The 25992-nt window shown below is 42.4% G+C and overlaps 1 protein-coding gene and 1 long non-coding RNA gene across 3 annotated transcripts in view; one reads left to right on the top strand and one right to left on the bottom strand.

Moving 5' to 3' along the window:
* The window catches only part of LOC142816400 (uncharacterized), a 35220-nt gene that overhangs the window by 1965 nt on the left and 7263 nt on the right, over nt 1-25992 (top strand). The gene's annotated exons all lie outside the window — the stretch shown is intronic.
* LOC119187729 (unconventional myosin-IXb-like) overlaps nt 1904-25992 on the bottom strand; it is a 65250-nt gene continuing 41161 nt past the window's right edge. For both annotated transcript variants that reach the window (XM_075894177.1, XM_037435809.2), the window contains exons 25-43: nt 25032-25151; nt 24143-24347; nt 23519-23599; nt 22656-22854; nt 21682-21828; nt 20680-21002; nt 19400-19516; nt 19074-19256; nt 18918-18959; nt 18513-18618; nt 17088-17161; nt 16258-16435; nt 13360-13488; nt 13168-13273; nt 11049-11180; nt 9540-9663; nt 9126-9241; nt 7273-7394; nt 1904-5204 (exon numbers count right to left, since the gene is read on the bottom strand). In XM_075894177.1, the coding sequence (XP_075750292.1) occupies nt 5011-5204; nt 7273-7394; nt 9126-9241; nt 9540-9663; nt 11049-11180; nt 13168-13273; nt 13360-13488; nt 16258-16435; nt 17088-17161; nt 18513-18618; nt 18918-18959; nt 19074-19256; nt 19400-19516; nt 20680-21002; nt 21682-21828; nt 22656-22854; nt 23519-23599; nt 24143-24347; nt 25032-25151 (2698 nt within the window). In that variant the 3' untranslated portion in view covers nt 1904-5010. The remainder of the gene's footprint in view (nt 5205-7272; nt 7395-9125; nt 9242-9539; nt 9664-11048; nt 11181-13167; nt 13274-13359; nt 13489-16257; nt 16436-17087; nt 17162-18512; nt 18619-18917; nt 18960-19073; nt 19257-19399; nt 19517-20679; nt 21003-21681; nt 21829-22655; nt 22855-23518; nt 23600-24142; nt 24348-25031; nt 25152-25992) is intronic.

Genomic DNA, 25992 nt, shown 5'->3' with positions numbered 1-25992 from the left:
ACAGGGACATAACTCCGCTTGCCTGACGCTTGCCGTCTTAGAGGAGGCCAGTTAGAGCAGAGTCCTCGCCCAGACGCAGTGGCGCAGTGGCATACCAACCCTGTGCCCCCTCCCCCGAAATCTTTTTCGCCGTGACATACAGAGGAAAAAAAAAAAGACCATTTCAAGGAGGTGCCCCTCCCCACCTCCCCCCGGCGGAAAAAAAATTCAGCCTACGCACCAGCCTTCATGCCTCAGGGGCATCATCTCGATACTTGAGACTTCCAATGCATTTGCTATGGGACCATAGCAAATTTGCTATGGGACCACGTTGAGAGACCCTTACGAAAACAGTGGTACCATATCGCATCAAAAAAAAAAAAATGTCAGTTACGCCACAAGGGAAAATGCAATGAATGCCAGAAACAAATTTTCGAAATGTTTTATGAAGCACGACGAGCAGCTAACTTATTTATCATCCGACCTGGCGTAAGGAACCACAGACACTGCAGCGAGAAAAGAGACCTTTATACTGTCTATCGCCTCAACTAAACTGAGCGGTATGAACCCAACACGTACATAGTATGAACCATCTGCAGATTTGCTAAAAGGTGCACACTGATAAGCACACTGATAAGCACGCACACTTATAAGTGCTTTGGGAGGTGGGGGAAAGGGGTGACAGAAAAGCAGATAGAAAAGAAGAAAGAGAGCTGACAACTACGAAGCAGACGTGACAGGGGAAACGAAAAGACAAGGTATGGTGGCTAGCCACCATGGCCGCGGCTACTGCAGTTGACAGTGGCGGCCCTTGTTGCCTAGAGCCCTGGGGAGGTCACCTCGATGGTGGGGGACGAATCCACCGTGGATGTTGTGCAGTTGACTGCTTGAAGACAGGTCCCCCCCCCCCCCCTTCCTCTCTGGGCCGTCCATGCCCACACTGACCTTTTACGCTACTCAAAATGGCCAGCGTGTTTCCCCTTTGCTTGAGCCACGATCGTCCGCTGCCGTTGCACACCTTCCTTCCCTCAAAAATGAAACACCCAATGTGCGGGCCGATGTTATTCTTCTCGGAATTTATGCGGAAAATCACGGCCACGTCGACGCCAAAAATGCGCCTGCAGTGTTCGTGTAATTGCTAACGTAATAACAACACACGCTTTTATTTCGATTACCTCTCCATAGAGACAAAGGTACCACGAACTGGCTAAGTGTAGATGCCACACAGCGACATACATCAGTGACTCATCAACACAATATAACATATTGGTGTAGCACTCTGAAGCACGCTTTAGGAAAATGCAGAGTGATTTATTCATACTTGTATGTTTGTTCTGTGTTTGTTTCCTCTGATAAGTGGCACGTACCCTTTTTAGGGGATTGGCCAAGTATGCCATCCTTAAAACTTCTTCATCCTTTTCCTCCTAAGCAGCTACCCACTACTAGCTGATGTCTTGAGTTATGCACTAGAAAAAGAAAAGGAAAGTCCCTCACATTGCTATTTCAACCAGTTGAAACTTCCCATGCACGATCCTTCATGTGAAGCATCCAGCTATACCAGTGAGACTTGCTATAATATGACAAGCACATTTAATACACCCATAAATCACTTGAAAACTAATCTAATGTACATAAATTAATTTCTCTCTTCTTTCTTTCATCCTATGTGGATGAGTATGATATATACTGCTTTCTTTGCACAATGGCAAGGTACAACCAAATATCATCATGATGTTTGCTGATAAGTCTGTTTTTCAACAGTGAAATGAACTCACATGGTGGATCTGAAATGGTTTTATATAGGCTTAAAGATACTGATGTGCATAAATAATCAACACAAGTTTTTTTTTTCATATTTAATTTCCAGAAATAAGAATAAAAACACTCACAGGAAACATTTCTTGTACAAAAATCTTGAGCATGATAAATTTACAAAGTCACAGTTTAATGTACAACATCATGAGTAAGCCAGCAGAACAACTCCAACAATGTGTAATGCAACTGCCTGCCTTGCACCCACTTGGCCTCAAAAAGCCTTGCTGCACATTATGCCAATTGCACAAAGTCGCAGTGCCACATACATACACACAACAAAAAAGAAAAGAGAAGGGCCAAAAATGCCATTCCTTCTCTCGATGAATAAAAAGTGAAAAATAAAAAAAGAAACATACAAGGATGAGGCAACAAATAAGATCAAGGCACTTCGATCTGTACAAGCCACAGAACTCGCACACCCAACATTGAACAGACAACACTGGCATAAATAATCATTTCTTTCACTTTCTTTTTTTGTTCTCATTTTTCTTTTGACACTTCTGGTACATTTGTGCAGTGGTACTCTACACAGTTTCTCGATTCTATCAGCGCCACACAAAAGCAAGGACCCACTCTCGTATGCATTAGCTGTGCATACCATTGCGAGTACATCAATAAAGTTAAATACCAAAACAAAACAAGGGGTCAAGTGAATGCCATATTAAAGGCACGGAAAAAAAATGTGTCTCAATATATGTGTGCCACCCTGATTTGCTTTATGTGCACTCGTACCTTAAAAACTTTGTCACAGTTCTAACGCTGGCATTCAACGTCACATTTGGCATCTTTCACAAGTTCTAAACACATTGTGATCCACAATCATGAAGTTTGTGCGAAGCACCGGTCAACAGAACAAGGAAAAAAAAAAAAAAAACAGTGGTCGTGGTAAGTGGACCACATCTGGGCGAGTGTTTTGGAATGGAGTGTAGGCGACTGCAATAATGGCAGAAGGGCTTTACACATAGATGGCTCGGCTTTATTTTTATTTTATTTTTGTTTGGAGACATAAGAATAGCATGCCAAATGAGTCAAGAGTGCAAAGGAGATAAAAGCCCTTTTACCTCCTTCTGACACAGTCACAATTATGAACTCTGTTGTAAAATGTAACATAACCAGGAGGCAGTAAGGAAAAAAGTTGTTGCGACCTTCCCCACAGTCCATGCAGTCGTTAATGAAAAGCTGTAAGTCAGAAAGAGGACGGGGGAAAGCACACGCGAAGTCGAGAGGCTTATAAAAGACTTAAGATGGTATAACAATACGTGGACCTTTACAAAACACAGTATAAATGTATAAAAAAATGACGCTGACCAAATACAGAACACCGATTCTTGGCAGCTTAAGCATCATACTGAAACAGGTTTGTGAAGGAGCGTTTCACGTGGATGTCGCTGACTAGATGAAACATTGCATACATAGCCGGTTTTGTTTCGTGCATGCGTACAGCACAGTAATAAAAAAAAAATGAGATATTGGTGGCAGTAATAGAACATAATACCTCATGATGGTGAAGGAATAAAAAAACAGTCACAAGCGTAACAAAAGCTTGCAACACACACCCGCATGAAAAAAAAAGTAAGAAGCGTGTCAGTTCTCGAGAAATTATGGCGATAATAAAAAAAAGCAATGAGTCAGCTTAAGAAGAAAAAAAAACTGGCAGATGAAGTTGAAAGCAAACTCCATTAGCAGTTTCCAGAGGAAGACAGTCATAGTGAGTAGCCAGTACAAGTCACCAAAAACTAGTACACATGAACCTACTCGTTCCAGCACCTATCTACCAACTACGCTAGTTAGGCCGGTTAAAATAATTAAGAATGTTCTTTAAGATCAAATGCCTCCCCTCAGGGTGAAGTTACATTTGGCCACCTTGATGAAGACTTTAAAAAATCCTCTAAAATTCAACAATTATGGTAAATGTTATTCCACGAAAGCTAATGCCAAGCATAACGTCAACGTAAGAACAAAGAAAGGACGGGACGGCTTTGCCACGACAAACTTTGAGATTTCTCTATAGTGTGTCACACAAGACAGATGCACACTCCTTTTGCTCTAATTTGTTTTGCAGCAAAAAGCAATGTGGTAAGAGTAGCCGCTTGCAGCACGAAAGTTGAGACACACCGGTGGCAGAGCGTAACGATTAAACCTGCTCCGAGGAGAAGACAGGTTCGAAAAGACAAAGGAGCTGGATCCACCGTACACGACATCAAAGCCGACAATATCAACGGGAAATAAAAGTGGCAATACACAAACAAACAAATCTGACCGACAGCAAGAGATACATTGTCACAATGTCCCGAACAAGACACGAGGGGAGAACGTTAACCATGTTTTCATGGGCTACTACCTGCCCCAACAAATGCATGTCTGATGAAGCACACTAGCAGGGACAATTTACAGATGACGGTCTTCAGAGCATACAAGGTGGTCACTTTGACAAAATAAGCAGTTACAGTAAACCACTGCCATATAGTTCTTTTTAAAAAATTAAGTTGCACACAGCCTCTAAAGATTTCATGCCTCTGCTAACCAACCTTCGCATACTGCCTCTTACGTGGTGAAGGTTAGCGAAACGAGCACTCGTTCGTACCGGCTGAAATATCAGGCCAACGGAGGCCTTGGCGCTCTGAAAGATGGACACGCACGGTCAGCCCGACCACCCCCAAATTGCGCTTGCAATACTGCTACCGCAGAGGGCAGGAAGCCAGCAGTCACATACTTCTGTAATCCACTAGTCACAATAAATGCAGAAATGTGGCACATGCGCACGCAAGCTTATTTCTTGATCCCCATATGCACATAACAACTCTTAAGTTCTCGCACATACAGCTCGGTGAGTTGTAGAGCAAGAGGTGCAACGAGATCCACCAGATTCGTCACCAAGACAGAGACCACTTTGACTCGCAGTTTTTAAATATTGACAGTTAGAAAACAAAAATGTGTGACTGAAACCTGGCTCAGCTCACAGTCAGCTTTACCGAGATAAAGTAAATGGAAGAACGCGTGCTCCCAGAGCTGCTAACCAATCCTTAATCCTTATTTGTTCGCGCATGGAAAGTTGTTTCACTGCCGGCACATCCTTGAACATGTGGGACCTTATCCTGCAAATTGCAGACATCACGACCAGATACAGGAATGCTTTTCGCAACAAAACATCGATGGGGAGTCCCTCAACCGAGACAGCAAAGCCATCACAAACAGTTCATGGCACAATGATCGCAATCACACCATGATGGCTTCGTCATCCACTTCGGTGGGCTTATACAGCGAGACAACACTGGTATCCGAGACCGAAGCCGAGATGCCCGACGCCGAGCCACTCTGTCCGCTGCCAGGAGGGAAGCGAGCTGGCTGCAACCGGCGCAACGGCGTTGAGACTCTCGTCTTGGGGTGATGCCTCTGATCACCTAGAGCACCTGGAAGGCAATTCGCCATAATCGGGAACAGCACTAAAATAGTGCGATGCAGGGGAGGAGCTTCACCAAACGCCGCTGCCTCCACTCACGCAACCATGATACTTCCTAAAAAAATTATACTAGAGGAAACTCTGCCGTTGGTGTCTCATGAAATTAAATTGAGCACAAACACACAAGACATTCACACATACACACACACACCCAGGCATAAAACACGCATGCATGTGCGTGAATGTGTCATGTGTTTACGCTCAAATTAGGTAATTTTTTGGAATGTTCTACCAACTAGCCCAACAACAAGTTCATTTAAAAGTGCCTCATGAGGCTGCAGGTACAGCATACTGCTTGGCATGCATATAATAAACAGTAGATGAATTTTTTAAAAGTTCGTCATTTTGGCGTCACAATGGCTTTGTGACTTTGAAAACGACAGCAAAAGCAAGCTGTCTTCAAACAAAAGCTGACTGCATCTTCAAAGAAAGAGAAATCGTGTTGCAAATGCAACTTGCAAAGGCTGCAAATGTGCGCTGTGTTTACAAAACTTTGTTGGCTCAAAAATTTATAAATATACACGAATTATCTGGTATACACTGCCTCTGCATTGCCTGTTCTGCACGCAACATCTTTTTTTTCTTTTTTCTGTGTATTGATGCAGCTCCACTGCGCAATGTGGCGGTCATGAGCAGTGTTGTCTGATAAAGGCCTGGTGGCAGAGATAAAACTGTTAATTGTTAACCTATCACTTTCAGCTGATGAAACTAAAAACCAAAGAAAATAGAGCACCTGCCAAAACATGCAACCACATTGTTGTTTCTTAATGTTATCGTCAGTGTGAGAGTCTCTTAGGGCCATATAACCATGCAGGAATTGTGTTTACTCTATTGACAGTAGGACAGACACATCGGTGGTAATGGCACAAATGTACCTGGTGAATTTTATTGCTATCGCAATTAAATGTTGAGCGTAATTTCTCATACGCTCAGCTGTGAAGTACTTTGAACAGTACAGCACAGCACTGTGCAGCGCAGTACAGCGTAGTACAGGAGAAACCGGCCGATACGTTTTTGAAGAAAGCATAGAAAATAAACGAAGCAGCTGAGAAATGCAAGAACCAAGAAATAGGAACAATGAAAAAATATATATATATTTGGCAGTACACAATTTTATTTCAATGTTTTACACTTGAACAAACCGAGCAACTTTGCCTTGTGCGTTGACTCATGCTTGAACAGCCCTTAAAAGATTTTAAAGCATCTACAGTGTCATATCATTTTAATAAATCTAGCGCCAGTGTGGCAGATACCTGGCAAGCGATGACGTTTGGTGATACCTTTGCTAGATTGTCACCAGCTGCTATGGCATCTACACGTGACAATGCAGCACTGTTGGCAAAGTATCAGACCTTCACGCCTTGTTGAAGGCGGTCGAACGCACCGCGAAAGTGTGGTAAAAGAAAATTACCCTTGCTCCGCCAACTTATAAACTTGATCACTGGTGTCTGCAATGGTACACTCAGTCACAAACGATCTAGCAGACGGACAGAACCGTCGAGCCAGGTAAACGCGGCAAAAAGGAACGTGACTAGAAATTCCACTGTATAGTGTTTTTCTCTAAGAAAAACGGGGAGGTGCATTAAGAAAGTGAAGTATATAAGTTTCTTCGCATATGTTTTACGTTAGCAAAATATCATGGCGTGGAGCAATATATCTTCACATATGTACCTACCGTAGCCATGTATTTTTCGTGGGAGCTCTGATTGAATAATGAATGAAGCTCAACATAACAAAGGGGCTAAGAGAACCCCACAGCCCAGATAGATTCCAACTACTCGGGTTTCTTCACAAGCACCCAAAACATGGCGCAGGTACTAGCACGCCCAAGGATTGAACTAACAACTGAGTGCGTGGCAGCAGTATGGTGGCCTGGTTTCGCCGAACAAATCACCAAGAAAGGACTACCTGTTCCCAAAAAGGCCCATGATTTGCAAAACCACCTGCTTACCTTCCAGGCACAGCAGCAAATGAGAAAAAATAACTTGCAGATATCAGCTAAAAAACTTCACACTCACTTGCTTCATCAAAAGGTCGCACATCGTCAAGGCTTCCCGCAGCACTGTCCATGTCTGTGCTTAGCAGATCATCATCAGATCCACTCAGGGCCAGCGTTGGAAGCACTGTAGTTAGCATCGCCCTGAAGAGAGATGACAAAGATAGTGCATCCGCTAACTTTGCTTCAAGATGTTTCCCTGGTTTGCTTAAAATAAAAGTTCATATGCATAGTATGTGCAACTACTGTTTCTGAATGCAAAGAAGCTGCCATAAAAAATGCAACAGAGTATGCAGTTAAATATAATGAAGGAAGACACCCCGATTTTGAACATTACGACAGTGTGAACATACAAGATGCAAAAAAACACAAACTTTCACTACATTCATATGCAAATATTACAAGCACATACTGATCTTCATGCAATGCAAATCAGCCACATAAGCTGGCCTCCCATCAAGAACACCACCAGAAGTAGCACACCCACGAAGAAAAAAAAGAAGCATTTCCATCTACCATGGCATGCTGCATTATGAACTTCAAACACTGTCACAATGTGCCATGATGCATTATGCTTTTCGAGCAGTCTTTCAGAAATAGACAAACTACGTAGTATACAACAGATGTTTTTGTTTTGTACAATCGAAGTTTTCAACAAAACTTCTATGACAGTCACACTCCTGTTGTTTTCATACACAGATATCGAGGCAAAACTACTTTGCCAGAACTAAGATAACATTGACACAACTAATTAACAAAAGCTTGTTAATCAGTTTTTCAATCAATTATCTGAAAGCAGTCATTTATATTAGAGTTGGAATGCATGCCAATTTACAGCATAGCTTTTTTTTTTACAATCCCACAATTTGCATGTAATGCGAGATATTCATCAAATTTAAGGGCGATATCAAAACTGATGGTACCCGGTGCACAGCAAACACGGCCTCTCTGTTACGCAAGACTGGAACTACAAGTGACAAAGAAGTGACAAAATTAGAATCAAGGTGCCAAAGCAGCATATGATCTTGAAAATCAACAATAGTTCTGAAATACACGAGTAGGCAGCTTTTCCTTTTTCCTTGGATGCGATGTGTGATCCCTATCTGTTTCTTTGACTAAAGACAAGCAAGAAAAACTCTTCCACCTGCCTGCAACAAGATGTGCTGCAGTGGCTGCCCCTTAGTTTTATGCAGCACAGGGAAAGAAAGGGTCGATTAATGTTGTGGTTTTCTTGTGCAAAGATCGAAAGAAACAGACAAGCATCAAACACTAAACGCAAGGTCGAGAACGTGTGTGACGACTTGCCACTTTCCATGAACAGATACGGCCACAACTTGCCTTCATTCAAATTTCATCACCTCATAGTCATGTCTAGTGAACACAGCCTGTGTTCTCTCGTTCACTTGTCCCGTACTTACTCGGTCTCGTGATGAACATAGTACTAACTAGCTGAACTTCATGTCATTCGAAGCTTCATATATTCTCATATCGATCAGTAGAAGAATGTGTATTCGTGAAAACCAGCCAATTTCCATTGCGGAGTAGCTGCTTCATAAACAGTTGACTCTCAACTTACACAACAGCACAGAACCCAACACAAACAAAAACTCAATACAGGTCACTATCTAGCTCACATGTGCACCATGCTACATAAATGCATGATCTATACCCCTGAACATGCTGTAAAGAAGACAACTAGAAACAGCAAGACCAACAGGATAAGACAGAGACTGACTAAGCACTGACTTGCAACTAATGCATGATTGCAAGTCAGCGCTTGGTCTGTCTGTACCCGTTGTTTGTGCTGTTTCTCATTTTCCACAGACAGACAGCAGCCGGCCCAAAGAAGCACTCTAGAGGGAAGAGGGTACCCACTTTTCTTTCTCCAGGTTCTCTATCTGAAGCGTGAGTATGGCTTCTTCGTCGTCGTCATCCCGGACACTGCTTTGTGGAGGAAGCTGGCTGCCGTTCGTCTCTACCGCCAATGAAAGCTGCAGAACACATTACACTACTTGAAAAGACACATGCATGCACTAAAGCCACGAAACATTCGCAACCATTATGCAGGCTAAAAATTCAGTTGTCCACAACTCCTGCCTTTTATTATTGAAGGATACGAGCGAAATAGTAGCAATTACTTGCACTAATTATACAAATGAAGCAGAGAGCCCAGCAACAAAGCAGAGCCACTGAAGTTTTCTTTTTCCAAATTTTCACACTTCAACTAGATCTCGCACAAAAGCGGGACTTGTGCAAGCAACTACTGCAGTAATGAACTGCAGAGCTTACCCTTGAAGAACGCAGTGAACTCAGCCTTGTAACGACAGTGCTGACAGCAGTGTCCAATGTGTCAATGTCTGCTAGAGTGTTCTGCACTTTCTTCAGCTGTTCCTGGATGATGCACCGGACGCAGCTGCAAGGTGACAAGAGAACAAGTATACTCCTTATGCCTTACATAGGTCAAATGTACATTTAAAGTATGGATCTAAAGTTAGGTATAAGTAGCAGTGCTTGAGCTAAGAATTAATTTTTTTTGCCTAATTAAGGCTAACAAATGTTGGAAAAATGACTAGAAATAACGATTTTGCTCTACAAAGAACTTAGCAAGAAATCGCAGCCTATCAACAAAAAATAAAATGTTCTTTAGAATTTACTGCATCATTCAACCTATTAATACCTTCTCACTGATGTCCTCCGCTACAGAGAACACCTTAATTGCATAATTAGAGCAATGTTGACTGTAGCTCACATGATTGTGACTTTCACATGGATGTCATACGGCATGACAAGCCCCACACCACATTGAGAATTAATTCATGTAGGGCATGGACTTTCAAACTAGGTTCTGCAAGTGGTCAGAACAAATGTGCCTGATCCCCATTTCATAACCAATAGCCCCTAATTAATTGACTTAGACAACAACATTTGCATTTCCATGCCATCCCACACCGTATATGCTGATAGGGAGTATGCACATAGAGAGGGGTTTCTCGCGGTAGCGGCCCTGAAGCGCACCCTAAAATTCTGTGCAATTTGTGCTCATAGTGACAGAGCCCACAGAGCACTTGTAAAATATGCTCGTGAGTGCAGTTTGCAATGCGTGCATGGGAATCAATTCAATAATAATGGAAGCCAACATACGGACGGTGATATAAAGGGGTTTTAGCAGCAGCTAGTTACTGAACAGTAAGAACTATAATACCGTGCTGTGATGGTCGATGCACTGCTCTTTTCTTGCCAAACCTCTCTCTCGTCCCGCTACGGCATGCACTGAGAAACTAATACAGCTCAAGAGCTTGAAAAAAGCTACATACCAAACAAGGCTGCATGATAAACTGGCACTGACAAAACATGGATTTGTGGGGCACTTTATTCATAGATTATGATGCTACGGCATTCAAATGACACAACTTTTATATGCGCTGATTTGCCACTGCACAATGCCTCTTTTGTAAACAAAACTTGCAATGAGTGCTTTGATGCACGCACGATGCATCATGTAAATTCATTTCATGTCACTGGAGGGCTACAAAAGAACTTAGGCTCAGCCTTCCTACTGGTGCATCAACAGCCATTTAGCAGTGCAAGTAGCGGCCTCCATTCACTCTGGCCACTCGCGGAACCCTAGGTGTCCTTCCCGGAAGCCAGTTTGAGAACCCATAGACTACTGTAATTCAGGCTGCTTGAAATGCTCTCACATGCTAAATATCTCAAGAAATGAACGCTTTTGCTCTTGCAGCCACAGAAACCTGCCCAAGTGTGACAATGTCATCATTTCCATTAAAAGCAAGTGCTTACATTGTCTGCTTGTTGACACAGTCAAGCGTGTCTTGCGCTTGCAGCCGCTTGTTGGTGCGCAATATGCACGGTGCAAAGACAATGGCCAGTGACTCGGGTGACATGCGGTTGAAGTCCTGGTGTTGAGCCACCCTGCAGTGCACAAAGTCAATGCTTGGCATGAAGCTGACACAGGCATCTAGGATGCATCAACCAAACAGAAGCACCAAGGCTATCACAATTATACAAGAAGTGCTCATGCATATCTAATTTGGCAAGCTAAAGTAGTGCTGGGTGGCAGGGACTATTACAAGGCCCAATTGATTCATGCAAGGGTGGATAACCGGGGACCACGTGTAGATCCATGCCGTACAAAGGTATACCAAATGCAACGTCTTCTCCCAAAACAGTAGCCCATGGTTAGTGCCTTAAGCTTATGTTGTCTAAGTACTTCTATTTGTAACACATTCTTGTAACAGAATGTGCAGACTGGTCCAACAAGTGTATAGCCGACAGCACATTCAACTCGAACACTCTGCTACACTCTGCTCAAGCCACTTCAACTGACGCCAGCGCAGCCAAGCGTCAGACACAGTATGTTTGCTGCAGCTAACAATAGATGAAGCGTAGGTCGACTTTACTAGTAAATTCCTGTTTCACGTCTGCCTGAATGGCGGGTCGAATTCACTCACTTGGCAGGTCCATTTTCACCACATTTCGCTCATGGCTACGTTTTCACGTGCCCATGAAATTTGTTGCCGCATTACTCACCTCGGCACGTGAGCGGTCGCACGCAATGATTCGTAGTCGTGATAAGCGTACGGCAACGAATTTTATGTGCGTGCGGCAGTGCGCAGCCCCGAGTGAAACGTGGTGAAAAAGAACCTGCCAAACGAGTGCATTCAACCCGCCGGTCAGGTAGAAGTGAAACAGAAATTTACTAGTGAAATCGACTCACGCTTCATAGATCTTCAGCTGCAGCAAACATACCGTGTCCAACGCTTGGTCGCGCTGGCATCAATTGAAGAGTCAAGGCCACAGGGTGGAGCGTTCGAGTAAAGCATGCTGACAGCTGTAGACTAAAGTAAAAAAGTCGGCAAGGCAGTAAATGGGAGGTGAGCGTCAACACTGCTACCCGTATGTATGCAGCTAAATGGCCTGCAAATATTAAGCTGCGAAATGCTCAAGAAGCACTAAAGACATGGTGCATGATTAAGTGGCTGGCATTTAGAAGCTGAGTCATCACAAACCTGAAATATTTCGTTAAGTGCACTACAAGAAATATAATCAATGCTAAAACAACAAAAAAAAGCACATGCATATTATGTGAACATTGATCTAAGTCCAAAGAAATATGTTTTGTTTGTCAAATTGCACAATAGTACACATTTTGTTTCAGTTACAGTACTAAGCATTTGGCCGTTATGGCCATCTGAAAATTTTGATCAGAACCCATAGGACTTCTTCAGGAGAAATTTTTTTCTGTTGCAATTTCTTACTGTTAAGCAATACTATTGGGAGCAAAGAACAGTTAGCAATTATTCCATACTCAAATATGTAGCAGAACATACAATGCCTAAATTCATATCTCATTTTTCATAACAGCATGTGAATTAGGACAAAAATTTATGTGCAGCCCTTATTGGCATCAGGAAAAGTAGTACAGTAGATCTACGTCTATTTGACCATGGCTGTACCAAAGAAGGTAATCTAACAGATAGTGGGCCTAATTAAGCAAGACCCAAAATAATCACTCAACAAACCATTATTTCAGTGGCAGCGTTTTGCTCAATGCTAACAAATCCTCGGTTAGAGTGTGCATTCAGTTTCTATTTATTCAGTGCTGGAAAATTAAAATAGAAATGATATCAGAGGTCTATAACAAAAGTGTAAGTAAAACACTAATCCATTCTTTTTTCCTTTTTTTTCTCTCTCTATTTTTCTCTTTCTTCCCCAGAGTGCAACATGCCTCCAACGCTAGAAATTAGAAAAGGATTACTTGTTACTCGAACGTTTCACTGTTATTCAGATAACACCGTAATGCATCCACGACGTTCTTGCTGCTTCAATGTTGGCAAAACACAACGTGAGCGGATGTGATAGTTCACAAAGACGGTGCATGCAAATCGTGCACCAGTACCTTGCAAGATGAAATGCCAGCCTCTCAAAGAGGTCATAGTGTGCTGGGGGAAGCTTCTTGGTCTCCGCAAAAATAGCCTGCGCTCTTTCTTCGGGATCTTGAAAATCTAGGCAAGAATCAGCAGAGATGCAGTGTGAAAAACATTGTTGCGGCCGACTTGCAAATTCTTGTACAGACTGAACGGACACTTACTTGTGGCCAAAAGAAAGCTCTCATAGAGCTCAAAAGTCATGAGGGGCTCAGGCATGTCACGAAAGAAGGCCTTTAGAGTTGCTGTTAGCACATGGATGGGGTAACTATCCAGGTCCACACCTTCGGGATCTGTGGGTAAAAAAGCAAAAGCAGTGATTCGAGAATAAGGATTTCACTTTTTGCAAGCACCGCTGAGGCATGTGACCGAGCGCACACATCACATCTTTAACTATAGTAGGTGACGAGCTAAGAAAAAAAAAGTAACATGTACCACTGTCCATTTGTAGTATGCGGGTCCAACGGCGGCCGCTCATTACTATGACGTAAGAGTCACGATGAACTAATGACAAATTCAGCATCGAGCCGTTCGCGACGAGAGGCGACGTGCCGCGGCACCAAAACCGCCAGGCGTCCATTCGGTTTTCTGTGGTTTCTTGGTCAAGAGGAAACTATTTCATTCACTCGCCCTCAGCATCATCGTCGTCGGCCGTGATTTGATGCTGGCGTTTATGATTTTGCAGTGTTTCAAGTGCACCGAAGCGGCAGAGCTTCACCGCGTTCCGTCGGTTCGGCAGCGTGAAGGAGCAACACTGCGTCTATTGTCAGAATCGCTAGAATGACCACTCTTGACGATTGTCGTTGTGGTCATTCGTAAGGTGAAGGTGAAGTCTGAATGTATGCATGTGTGTTCCGTTGAATGTGCGTGTCTGTTATTTACCGCCCGCAGAAGGTGTGGCACCAGCATTGCTGCATGAGCATGTGTGAGTGTGTAACTTGGGTGTCGCAACGTGAGAATCTTGGAGATTGTTTGCGATGTGCGCTGTGTTGTGCGCCCATATGAGTGTTGTAAGTGCGGGCAAGGGGTGATAAAAAAGCAACCGAGAGGACCTGTCAGCGTTACACAGTACGAGAGTAAACAAACCAGGTGGGGAGAATATGCATTGGTGTATTAATTAAAAAGCGAATTGTGATCACCGTGTAGGTGCATAATTATTTTGACGTGCGCCAATTGACAGTTGCGTCATTTTAACAAAATTTATTGCCACCGGCTCATAATTACGTGCCATATTGAAGTATCTGTTAAGTAAGCGCTTGTTTCACACTTGAAGTACGAACGCCTTGCGAGGTTCTTCAAACCGGGAAATGATGCGAGCTATGTAATATCGCTGCATCAATCGTTATTGACGCAGCGATCACGCTCAATCATGATCAGTTACATCAATCATGATCGTCACTGATGCGACGCCGCTTAAACTACTGTTGAACGAAGAAAAAAGAAACACATTTCTTTTTTAAGACGTTGTATTGTCCTTAACGATATCATATTAGAGTCTTACTTTAATATATATATTTTTTTTTTCATTTTCCTTGTATTACACGCATGTATTACGCATGGAGATAACTTGTTTATACTAAATTAGAGTTTCACGAAAGAAAATATGGATGCATTACACTTCCCTGTGAAAGCATAGTCTGGCACGCAATTCACTCGCATTCTGCAGAGAGAAAAAACCCTCTGCCTGAACAGACACACCTTCCCACAGACACATTCATTGAAAGTAGTGGCCCCCATTGCAGCAAAACTGGGCCCCGCTTTAAAAAAGTTGAATATTCAAGGGCTGGCGGGGTGATGGCAACACCATGGAGTGCAAATTGTCGAATGAAGAAAAAAAAAAAAAGCTTCACCTACAGCTTTTAGTTGCCGCCATTTTAGCCACGTACATCGCCTTGGCCATGAACAACAATGTATGCAATAATCCCCACTGTTAAGCACAATGTACGCTACGCGCTTTTATTTCGATGAAACAAGGCGACGAATGAAACAATGACGTTTACCTTAAACATGATGACAAGCATGGCTACGCGAAATGCGCATTCGGCATTTAAGGCAACACAACAATCGAAATTCACGAAGTGAATCTCAGATCGCTTCTCCATTCTTCGCTTTGAGTCATAGCTGCCATAGTAGAAACCTGGCAGCGACAGTTTTGTAAAAAAAGTGCAAACCACCTAATGACATGTGATTATTGCCCCTGTTTCATTTTCTGACACTGCAAAAGAACAATTTCTTAATTTTAAACATTATGTTCAATGTGGAATGGTTTGTTTAGTACAACCTTAGGTACCACGCAGAAACATCACCTTCGAGAGATGTGCATCGCTTTTTCGTGGACTCTGAGATGAGCACAGTGGGGGGTGCGATTTGAACAACAGATATATTGCTAAGCTGATGCAGAAGTCTGTATCGAGCTTCGGATTCTGTATTTTAACACCAATCAAGTATTGTAAGGTAATGGTTATTTGTGTGAATATTATGGCCACTGTTTGGGAACTATTTCTTTTGTAGCGTGGAGGCATGGAAAAGAAGGGCAATAAAGCCTCGTGGGTGGAGCCTATATTTATTCTTAGGTTGTCACCAACTATAGCACTCGTCTAGTCTCTGCGACTTCTCTTGTGTATGTGTTCTTTTAATGTGTGCGGTTAAATAAGAGTTGCTTTTTGCTTTTTTTTTAATACGAGATCTTTTAATAAGGCAACATCATTTCCCAGTTGAAAGCAGGTTCCCCGCATGCAACTTCTTTTCAGATTATTCTAGCGACGTCCCTGATATTAACAATTTCTCTAAATGCAATCGTATATGATGGCTCCCTTATAAAAGTTATACATACAAAACACATGACTGTTCGTGCCAATAGCCTCGCATAAGCCACAGAATTTACATGGACGACCCATGGAAACACACTAGGGTATTTGACAATCATCAGGCTCATTTGTTTTCGACCCACTAAACTATAAATATCTTTCTTGGCTGACAAAAAACAACTGCTATGCACTGATATAGAGCAGCTATCAGGTCCGTACTGTACAAGAAGTGACCACTGCCATGTTGCAACTCACCATCATCCATGTCCTGTTTGAGTTGTGTCACCCTGGAAGTAATGCCCGACTTTCGGTAGATGCCCTCAACGTAGAGGCCCTTCAGTTCAATGGTGGTGATGAGCCGCTCCACCACGACTGGAATGCGCACATCATCACCCACGAGCCGATCCAGCGGCACACCAAAAACCTTGCGGCCCTGGAAATATGTTCGATTGCGGCTGCATGTTTGACAAGCTTTGCAATCGTGGGCCCATGATTCCACTACATTTGAAATCAACTTCCAACTGAACTGAGCAGTTACCCTATTTAACGTGTGTTTAATGCAAGCATACTTTACAGCACGGCTGCATTTCCGATGGAGGCAGAAATGTTGTAGCCCCGTGTGCTCAGATTTGGGTGCACGTTAAAGAACGCCAAATGGCCGAAATTTCCAGAGCCCTTCACTACGGTGTCCCTCATAATAATATGGTGGTTTTGGGACGTTAAACCCCACATATCAATCAATCATCAGGTTTAAAAATCGTACACGAATTTAGCATTGTGACCAGTGATATCGAAGTAATTTGTATTTAGAAAAAATGGGTAGATCCCACGTACTGAGAGAATCGATGATATGCGAAGCACAAATGAAGAAGTTTGATATGCCACTTTAAAAATCAGCACAACGTTACGATGCGGACGTAAATTATGCCGTACATCACTTACATGCCATGATTATCATGTTTGGATGTGATATGTGCCCCACATATCAATCAATCAATACTTTACAGCAACTCGAACCGATTATTCAGCTGAAAATAAAAGCAAATAGGTCTTTGCACTCAATGAGATCTGAAACTGAAATTCACCTGAAGAATGTTGACGTCTCTACACGAGGAACTGACTTTCTGATAGCACTTCTTGTGACAGGTGAGCTTACAACCTGGAAAATATATCAAACAGTGTACAAAAGAGTAAGCTCCAGCCTAGAAGTAAAGAGATGACACAAAACCTGGCCATTTGAATATCCTAACCAAAACAATTTCGGTTATTCTAAATTTCAAAGTATTCGAAATGAGCCTGTGTGTGTGTGTGTGTATGTGTAACATGCATGTTACCGTTTGTAGAGGTGGTTTCACTGCAGTACAGGGATGCTACACCGTGAATACACTTATTCATGAGAAATCAGCACTGCTGCAAAGCCCCACCTGGAGGCTAAATGAATATATTACCCTCACATCGATTCATCATTTTTGAGGTTTAAAAGCTTGTTATAATGGCTTACATGCTTTAAGTATAGTACACTGTAAAACATAATATATTTTACAGGTCATCACTTGCATTCTACTAAAAGTCAAATCCTGCTACTATTCAAAGTTGCCTCCACTTCACTTTGAATCAAAGAGAATGACATTTGCACATTGCTGTTTCGAATAAAAAAAATATCGTGCAGGTTAGTTGGGTCATAACAAACAGGTTCATTTTTCTTTATATGTGATATAGCCTATTAAGAGTTGGATCCAAAATTATTTGACCAAATCACTATTCAGTTTGAATTAGCTTTGACCCGAAAATTTACTCCTCGCATATGCCTACGCATAATTCCTATACAGCAATGCACTCAACGAAGTCTCAGTATTTATCCGTGTAAAGACCAAAACATGCCCTTTTCACAGTGCACGAGCCTCTCACAAAGTAAGTAAATGGTCATTAACAAAATTTTATTGGCCATGCCATAAGAGAAAGCAAGGCTTCCTGTAAGATTTTGGTGATCATCAGCTACAACATGACTCAGTTTAAATATAAAGCTTCATATGGCCAGCACCTCTATATAAGAATTTTTTCATCTCTGATCAACAGAAGGTGGCAAGTCGAACACACTTCCTCACAACTAGAAATATAACCATTAAAAGGGGCCTATATTATTATTATTATTATTATTATTATTATTATTATTATTATTATTATTATTATTATTATTATTATTATTATTATTATTATTATTATTATTATTTCAAGGCACACGGTTTTATTCAGCATGACCAGGTGAATATATAATTTATAAACTTTGGGCTCTGAGAAAAGATTGAGTTTATGGGCATTTCTGCACACAGACAGTAAAACAGTGCACCAGTGCATTGTCTCCACATACTAGTACCACGTGGAGAGCTGAATACCTAGATGTATCACCAACCTGAAAAAATACTAAGCTTTTCATTTCATTAAACAGCACGTGGAGGTTTGATTCTGACAGTACATCAAAAAGCAGGCAAAAGACAATTTGTCCAACAAACCTTGGCACACGAGGCCTCGCTCAGTGAGCCACAGGGAGTTGCTGCACACTTCACAGGCTGTTGGAATGTTGATCACCACAAGTGCAAATATGTGACCACAGTGTTCCTGCACGTACAAGCCCATCAAGACACCAGTTTTCACTCAGAACCAAAAGAGCGAGACAGAAACGAAGACTTTCTATAAGAATTCAGCATGGCTGCTTGAACAAATTAGTGACGACTGCTACGTGAAATATTTGTATTCCCATAAGCCCCTCTCACTTTAAAAACTAGGCAAGAAGACAGTCATCAAGAGTGTGTTTGCTAATATACAAGAATGCTTTTAACTAAAACTACAGCCACAGAATTCATTTCCTACTTGCATGAACAATATAACACTTCATATGCTATTATGCGACTACTCACAATTAGTTGGGATGCCTTCTTTTTCCGCTTCCGCTTCTTTCCCTGCATAGAGCAAAATTTAGCATATACTTGCATCTTGCCTCACACGGCAATAATACAAAAGCCTAGCAAGAGAAAAAGCTTTATGAAAACAACACATGGAATACTTCTCCTCACCTTGCTTTTAGGTTTGTTCTCAGAACGGTAGATGTTGCGGAATTCATCCAGGAATACACGGAAAGCATTGACGGCCATTGTGAGTGGAAAGGCCTTGCTTGAGCACTCCTGTTCGATGACAGAGCGTGCCACTTGCTCAAAGTGGTCTGTCAGATCCTTGTATCGCAGACACAACCGGCCATCCTGGAACAGGGGGCAAACACGCTCAGATTTTTACGCCCCAACAAATGACTCCTTACAATTACAGAAGAAGAGAACGTAGCAGAAAGTTCTTATAGATGAAAAGGAACCCTTAAAACAGTGTAAAGCGAAGTGCCAATTCTTACCTGAGCAGCCACGGAGTATGTACTGATAAGATTTGACTTGAAGCTTTTCAAGGCCTTTTTGAAGACCATGTCCACTGCTGAATCCCTCTTTTTACTGGAACTTGAAAGGTAGCCCACCTGCATGACAAGAAATCACAAACGTCAAGAACCCATGTCCAACAGGCTCTAATCCATGTAGTACATTCATCCACATATTATTGTAAAAGCTCATTATCACAGATTTCATGGTACCAGACAAGTATCTGAATAAACTGAATGCCGATATATCCAAAATATTAAGGAAACAATAAATGGATGTCTGCTACAGCAAGATATCTACATTTTCTTGATGAATACGTGAATTCTGTAAAAGCCACAAATTTCATCATCCTGCAGCTTGATTTAGTGTATGACCTTGGCGCAAGACTCCCATGTTAATTCAGCCTAAAACGTGCTCCGCACCCCTAGTTTATTAGTACCTTCCCGAACACTACCGTGCACACGACAATTGTTCTTCCACAAGTAAACAGGCTGGCCATAGACCGCTCATTCCTCGTGATGTAGTGAGCAAGTTTTATGCCAGCATGTGGACTATGACTGAAAGCTCTTTAACTCAGCAGTTGCCACAATGTGACATGCTTAACACATTGCATCAAGTCAAAACGAAACTGCAAAGCATCAGATCCGCATGTTAACCAAACCACGGGCACTAGGTGACGAAGATATCGATGCAGATTGCGCTACCTCATTTTAGTTGACTGTGAATGCTATTTTAGCTCTTCGGTTTAAGCTGCACATGTGAAACCAGGCTGCAGACAAATATGACTGCATTAACGAGAGTTGATACCATTAAACTATGCATATGCTGGCCAGGACCAGAGAACATGTCTTGATTATCCAATTTTTCAAATTAAGAGGAATCGAGTCAATGGGCTTTCAATGTAATACCTAGCTGGCAACATTTCAACACGGCCACCAGTGCACTGAGTACATCACATCACCTGGCACTCATCAAGTATGCCATTTATTTAGTGCTACTTCAGAGGCCACGAAAACGTGGCACTGCTAGACGTTCAATGGGCAGTAGAGAAACGGTGCTGATCAACGAGTGCTCATGATCATACACCATGCATTGTGCCACATTATTCCGAATGACTAAATGTGCTCCTAGGAAAAAGTAAGCACTTCTTTGTTTTGTCTTCTTTTTGTTGCATCCCCGTGTCGCGGAAGTTTAAAAGCTCGCGATCCGGCCCGTCTGTGTAGTGAGTTCGTCTGGAATTTCGCTTCCACAGAACACTCACCTTTTTGACAAGAAATGAGTCCAGGTTTGTGAGTTCGGAGACATCTGTGATTAGGATGTCCCCGGGGTCCTTGAATTCGGCCGTCCGTGTAACGTTCCACGATCCACCTTGCTGCTGCTGTTGAAGAGTATGCATGCCCTGCTGTGACTGGACTGTTGTCTGGGGTTGGTACATGCCGGTCTCCACAGACAGGCTCGGTGTTCTGTTGAGCTTGTGAGAGCGAGCTGGGGGAGTGGGTTCCCCACCTCCAGCACAGGCGCTTCCCCGACAAGGCACCTTCTCCGCAAAGTACTTGCACTCGAGGTGGAACAGCAGTTTGCAGCCTGGTACAGAGAAGAACAGGGGCTCAGAACAATCTTCCCGTGATAATACCGAGTGGAATATTTCCAGGCCGCTATGCTACTAGGGAGTGCTATACGACTGTTGTGATACTAGCAGGTGCAGAGAGGTAGATTTCCAGCCGGCCGGCACCACCCCCCTCACAATCTAGAAAGATGTGCTTACCAACTAGGCCAGCGCCAGTATCTACACAACAGCGACATGGCATTGTGCCACATATGTTTATGTGTTTAGCTATCTAGGGGCTTCCAAGCTTGATTGTATAGTCCAGCACAGTATAAAAGAAAATGGCAAATTGAAATTCAGTCAGAATTTACTCACTAAACCAAATCCTGTCCCCTATGTAAATGTGTAACAACTGCCTTGGGAAATTGAGAAGTCAACTTCGTGGTACAAATTGTGTGCATTACAGATGGAAAGACATCATTGAATGCATGCAAGGTGTTGCCAGTCATACCACATGATACTGAGCTACTACACAACAGACACCACAGCAAACACAATGTGCCTGATTGTTTCGACAAGCGAGGGCACATCATGAGACAAGTAACCAAACACTGGTGACATTCTTACAGCTTTTAGGAACTTCTGCATAGAGGAAAAAAAGTGTAGATCACTAAAGGCTTTATGTACAAGAACTGAAACTGGAATGCCGTTACTCACGGCTGCATTTGGTTCCCTGGTTGATGAAGAGGGTCATGCTCCGTTTGCACACTGAACACAGCTCACTCTTCGACCGGGTACTGAAAGGCTTGAGTGAGTGTGACATCGACTCCTTTCTTTCTCCAGGCATGGGTTCTGTACAGAGACCTGGGAGAAGCAGGTTCAAACAGCGAACATAAGATGCAGCAATGGGCAGTTTTGTCCAAGAGACATCCACTATACTATCTCCTCACGATGGCACATCTTGTTTCCTAATATTAAGAGAAATAGATTTTGGCCTTGCAATTCCTCAAAAACAAGACATTAGTGAAACAAAGTAGTACATTCAGGCTGACAATGTTATAGACCTATGCTGTGTCAAAGATAAAACAATCAGAACCGAAAATTGTCGAGCACTTCCTAGCTTTTTCTTTGTCAAAGATAGAATGGAAACATCCTAGAAAGATTACAACAGTGAAGGTGGATCCCTGGCAGCCTAGCCCGGGCACAACCTTTGGGCAAATAAAGTTTATTCAACTCAACTAATCTGGCCACTGAAGGTGATATGGGCTCTGATGTTAGTGTACAAGCTAATATTACACAATGTAACACAAGCTGAAAATGGTGGATATGAAAGTTACACGCATTACCTAGCATTAAATTGATGTATTTTATTCCGTGAGCACTGTGCAGTAATCTACTAGTACTATTTCACCATTCATCATTTGCAGGAAAATAATATTGAATCAAAACTTTAAGAAGAATCGACCACTCAATACTATCAAAGTGTGCAAGAGTTTGACCATCTGGAGTTTTTCAATGTGCATCCAAAGCAAGAAACGCAAGGTGTTTGTGACTCCCACAAAAATGCGGTCACTGCATCTCAAAACTGAGACCATAACAGTGTGCTAAGCAGCAGGGTACCATTGTTGAGCACCACTATGCAACAACTGCGGGTACAATGTAGATCCCCTATATTATCTGGACACACTCACCCTCAGGACGAAGAGAAAGGGCGTCCTCTCCACCCGACTCGTCCGTGTCATCCCTGTTCTCCTTCTTGTCCTTCTTGCTGGCGATGAAGGTCTTGAGGTGCTTGCGTGCTTTGTGCAGAGGACCCTTCATCTCTTCCTTCACCAAGCCGAGGTTGCTGTCATCTTGAACATTATTTTGTTGGCTAGACCCAGATGGGCTCTGACAGGGTAGGCAGACACCAGAATTATTAGACACCTCACTTCCGTAATGCAAGTGAAACTACCAGCAATAACAGCCAGACAAAGTGGCAAGGCCCGCTATGAAAAGCAAGGAACTACTATACTAATTACGCTGTACTTTGTGAAATTTTATATGCCCACCTTATGCCAATAATGCAGCTTTAAAAATATTTTCTATAACATTATTTGAGATACATCAAAACACAGTGCACAACATAAATTATATAACTTGAATTACTAAGGCAGCCTATGAGGATGCCCTAGCAAAAATAAATACTAAGATAACTTCATGAATAAAACATATTAGCTCTAAGCATTTTACACTCTCATAAATGGTTGCCACTTGATGACAACCTTCAAAGCACAGGATGCACGAGCACATCTTTACAATTACGTGCAGTGGTAAGGAGGTTTCCAAAGCTGTTCTATAAATTAGAGTAAAATACACATGCCGCAATATTAGAACTGTTGAAAAACAGCCTACATTACAGACTGTGCAACACTAAAGTAGTGCTTGGCAGTCTTCTAATGAGACAAGCTGAATTATTTCTGATTGACCTTGCGCTCAACTTTCTCAAGAACTTTTGAGAGAAGAAAAAGTTGACAAGAAGTGACAAGGAATTCGACGTCAATGGCCTTCTCACCCTCTTCTTTTGTGGTTCGGGTACTTCCTTGTTGAACGAGTTGTCAGGAGTTATTTCTGAGAGGCATTTTCTGACAGGCACCTGAAACAAAAGAGCCACCCATAAGGATACCGGAGTAGCACTTTTTCTACAGAAAAACATCGGTATTAACACCTTCGTAAATGTTTGTTGTCTGCACCACATAAACAGAATCTGCTGCTCGCTGTGCTATGTTGCAAAGTGAACGCAAGTCACTCGGTGAACCTTCAGAGCCCAATGCAACAGACAAATCACTAGACTGAACCTGCTACCAGCAGTAAAGCAGGGTTATGGACATGTCATGGACAAGCTCAGTTATCATCGCCATTGATGATTAGATATGCCATGACACGCCTTGGCCATGAAGAGACTAACCAACAAGATGATTGACAATTGTTGAATCACAACTATTGAAAAGGTAGATAACTTGGCCAGTCTTCCGGATAGACGTCACACTAACTCTAATGAAGTTCCTTATCTCTCTTGGGATTGAGTATGTGAGAGAAATCATTTACATCAACAGTTCAGAGCTGACAAACACTCTGGGTGAGCAGTCCAGTCACTCAGCATCCCCAGTGTGAGAGCCCGTCATATGTGGATGCCCACCTTCTGCATCTCTTTGCCCTTGATTGAGAGGTTGCTGGCCTCACTCGTGCTCAGTTTGTGGATCAGGTTCTTCTTCTCCCTGAAGGTGCCTTCTCCACGCATTGTCACCAAGCCTTCAGCTCCGGGAGACAGTGGCGGGGATACCAAGCCGTTGCCACCTCCCTCCGATGCCAAGCTCTCGTTTTCGGAATCTTCGTGCGTACTCCTGGACACCAGAGGGCACACACAGAGCACAAATTTACAGTCCACTAAATGCACACACCTTCATACTAAGTCCATGACTGGTGAACAAGTTTGCTAAACGTGTCATTTCTGGCACAATGCTTGAAACACGAAGATAGGAAAGGGAAAACAAACAGAGGAGCTCCAAAAGTTCTGTTGTGAATGCGTGCAGGCGTAAAAAGCAGTTAGAGAAACTTGGAACGTACATGTACGCACCATCATTCAATGAACTGAAAGCATTAACCTAATGATATTTCTGCACTTCAATTAGTTAAGGCAAACAGTGAAAAAGTAAATGGTTCTGAAAATCACATTTCTTTCACATCACATCATGACCTATGTATGTAAAATTGGCAGAATTTCGGAGTGCCAAATGTAGGGCAGTCATTTTTATGACGAGTAAATGGCATAGTATTGTCAATCTAGCTTTCTAGCTAACTGCTCAATCATTGCAATGATAACTGTCAGTAAGATTTAGAATCACAACTACAAGGATCACAATGACCAACACAGATCAGTTCTCATTAATATTGCGTGCAATACAGATTGAAACTCACAAGAACGTACGTCAAGCACTCGCTGGGTAGCTTCGCTTAGTTTTTTTTTGTCAAAGGGGACAGTCACACTTTAATATGTAACTTTATAACAAAAGCAAAATGGGACGCACTCTTCTGAGTCGATGGAGCGGCGCAGTCGCTGTTCAACACCTGCAATGCCATTGGGAAGCAGTGGCTCCTTCTGGCCTCGGAAGGCTGAGACTTGACGCTGCTGCTGACTGTAGGAAAACCTGCAATACAAAAAGAAAGCATTCAGTCTCACACCTTCTTTGCTTTGAAGTTACAATAAAAACAAGATTAAAAAGTTGCAGGAGCTACCACATTTATTCTTCTTATAGTGCAATCACACACATCGCAGAGGGCACCTGTGAGACTTGAATGATGAGAGAGCACTAAGTACGGTAGATGATGAAATACCCTGACTCAGGAGTATGGGAAAACAAATTTACCAGGGTAGAAGGTGTTGCCTCCTAAAGGAGGAGGTGACTTCAATATGCCTAAGAATTTCCATAGAAAAAAATTAGCTCATACACATAAAAACGTGGCAAATAAAAAAAATTCAAAATCAAATCATTTTATTTTCCTAGAAAGAAACAGGTTCTGAAGAGGTTCACTGGCTAAAAGGTGTTTATGGACAGCTTGACAAGGCCAGTGAACCCTATACAAGGCAGGTGGGACAATGACAAAGATGTGTATAACAATAAAGACCATAAGCTAACATTACAATACCAAATACGGTGTAATAAAAACATATATATACATTCCTACGAAACATCCTGATACCAGCATAGCACAGAAGATTACATGGACGCGAGCAAAAAGAAAAAAAAACAATAAATAGTGATACATGGACAGGAAGCCACCTTGCTGCCACTTGTCTAGGCTTGCAGATATTCATCCCAAACGCAGAACTAACCCACTCTATCTGGTCATTCCTTTTGACATTTATAAATAGAAGAGACCGTGGGACAACAAAAAAGTTGTTGAGGTACACGTGCTCAAATAAAGTGCATGTGCTCAATGAGAAGGGCAACTCTCCCGTTTAATATTACTTTTCTGTTCTCTCCTCCA

The sequence above is a fragment of the Rhipicephalus microplus genome, chromosome 1, assembly GCF_043290135.1.
Source record: "Rhipicephalus microplus isolate Deutch F79 chromosome 1, USDA_Rmic, whole genome shotgun sequence".
Classification (NCBI taxonomy): domain Eukaryota; kingdom Metazoa; phylum Arthropoda; class Arachnida; order Ixodida; family Ixodidae; genus Rhipicephalus; species Rhipicephalus microplus.
This window is presented reverse-complemented; position numbering and strand designations above follow the sequence as displayed.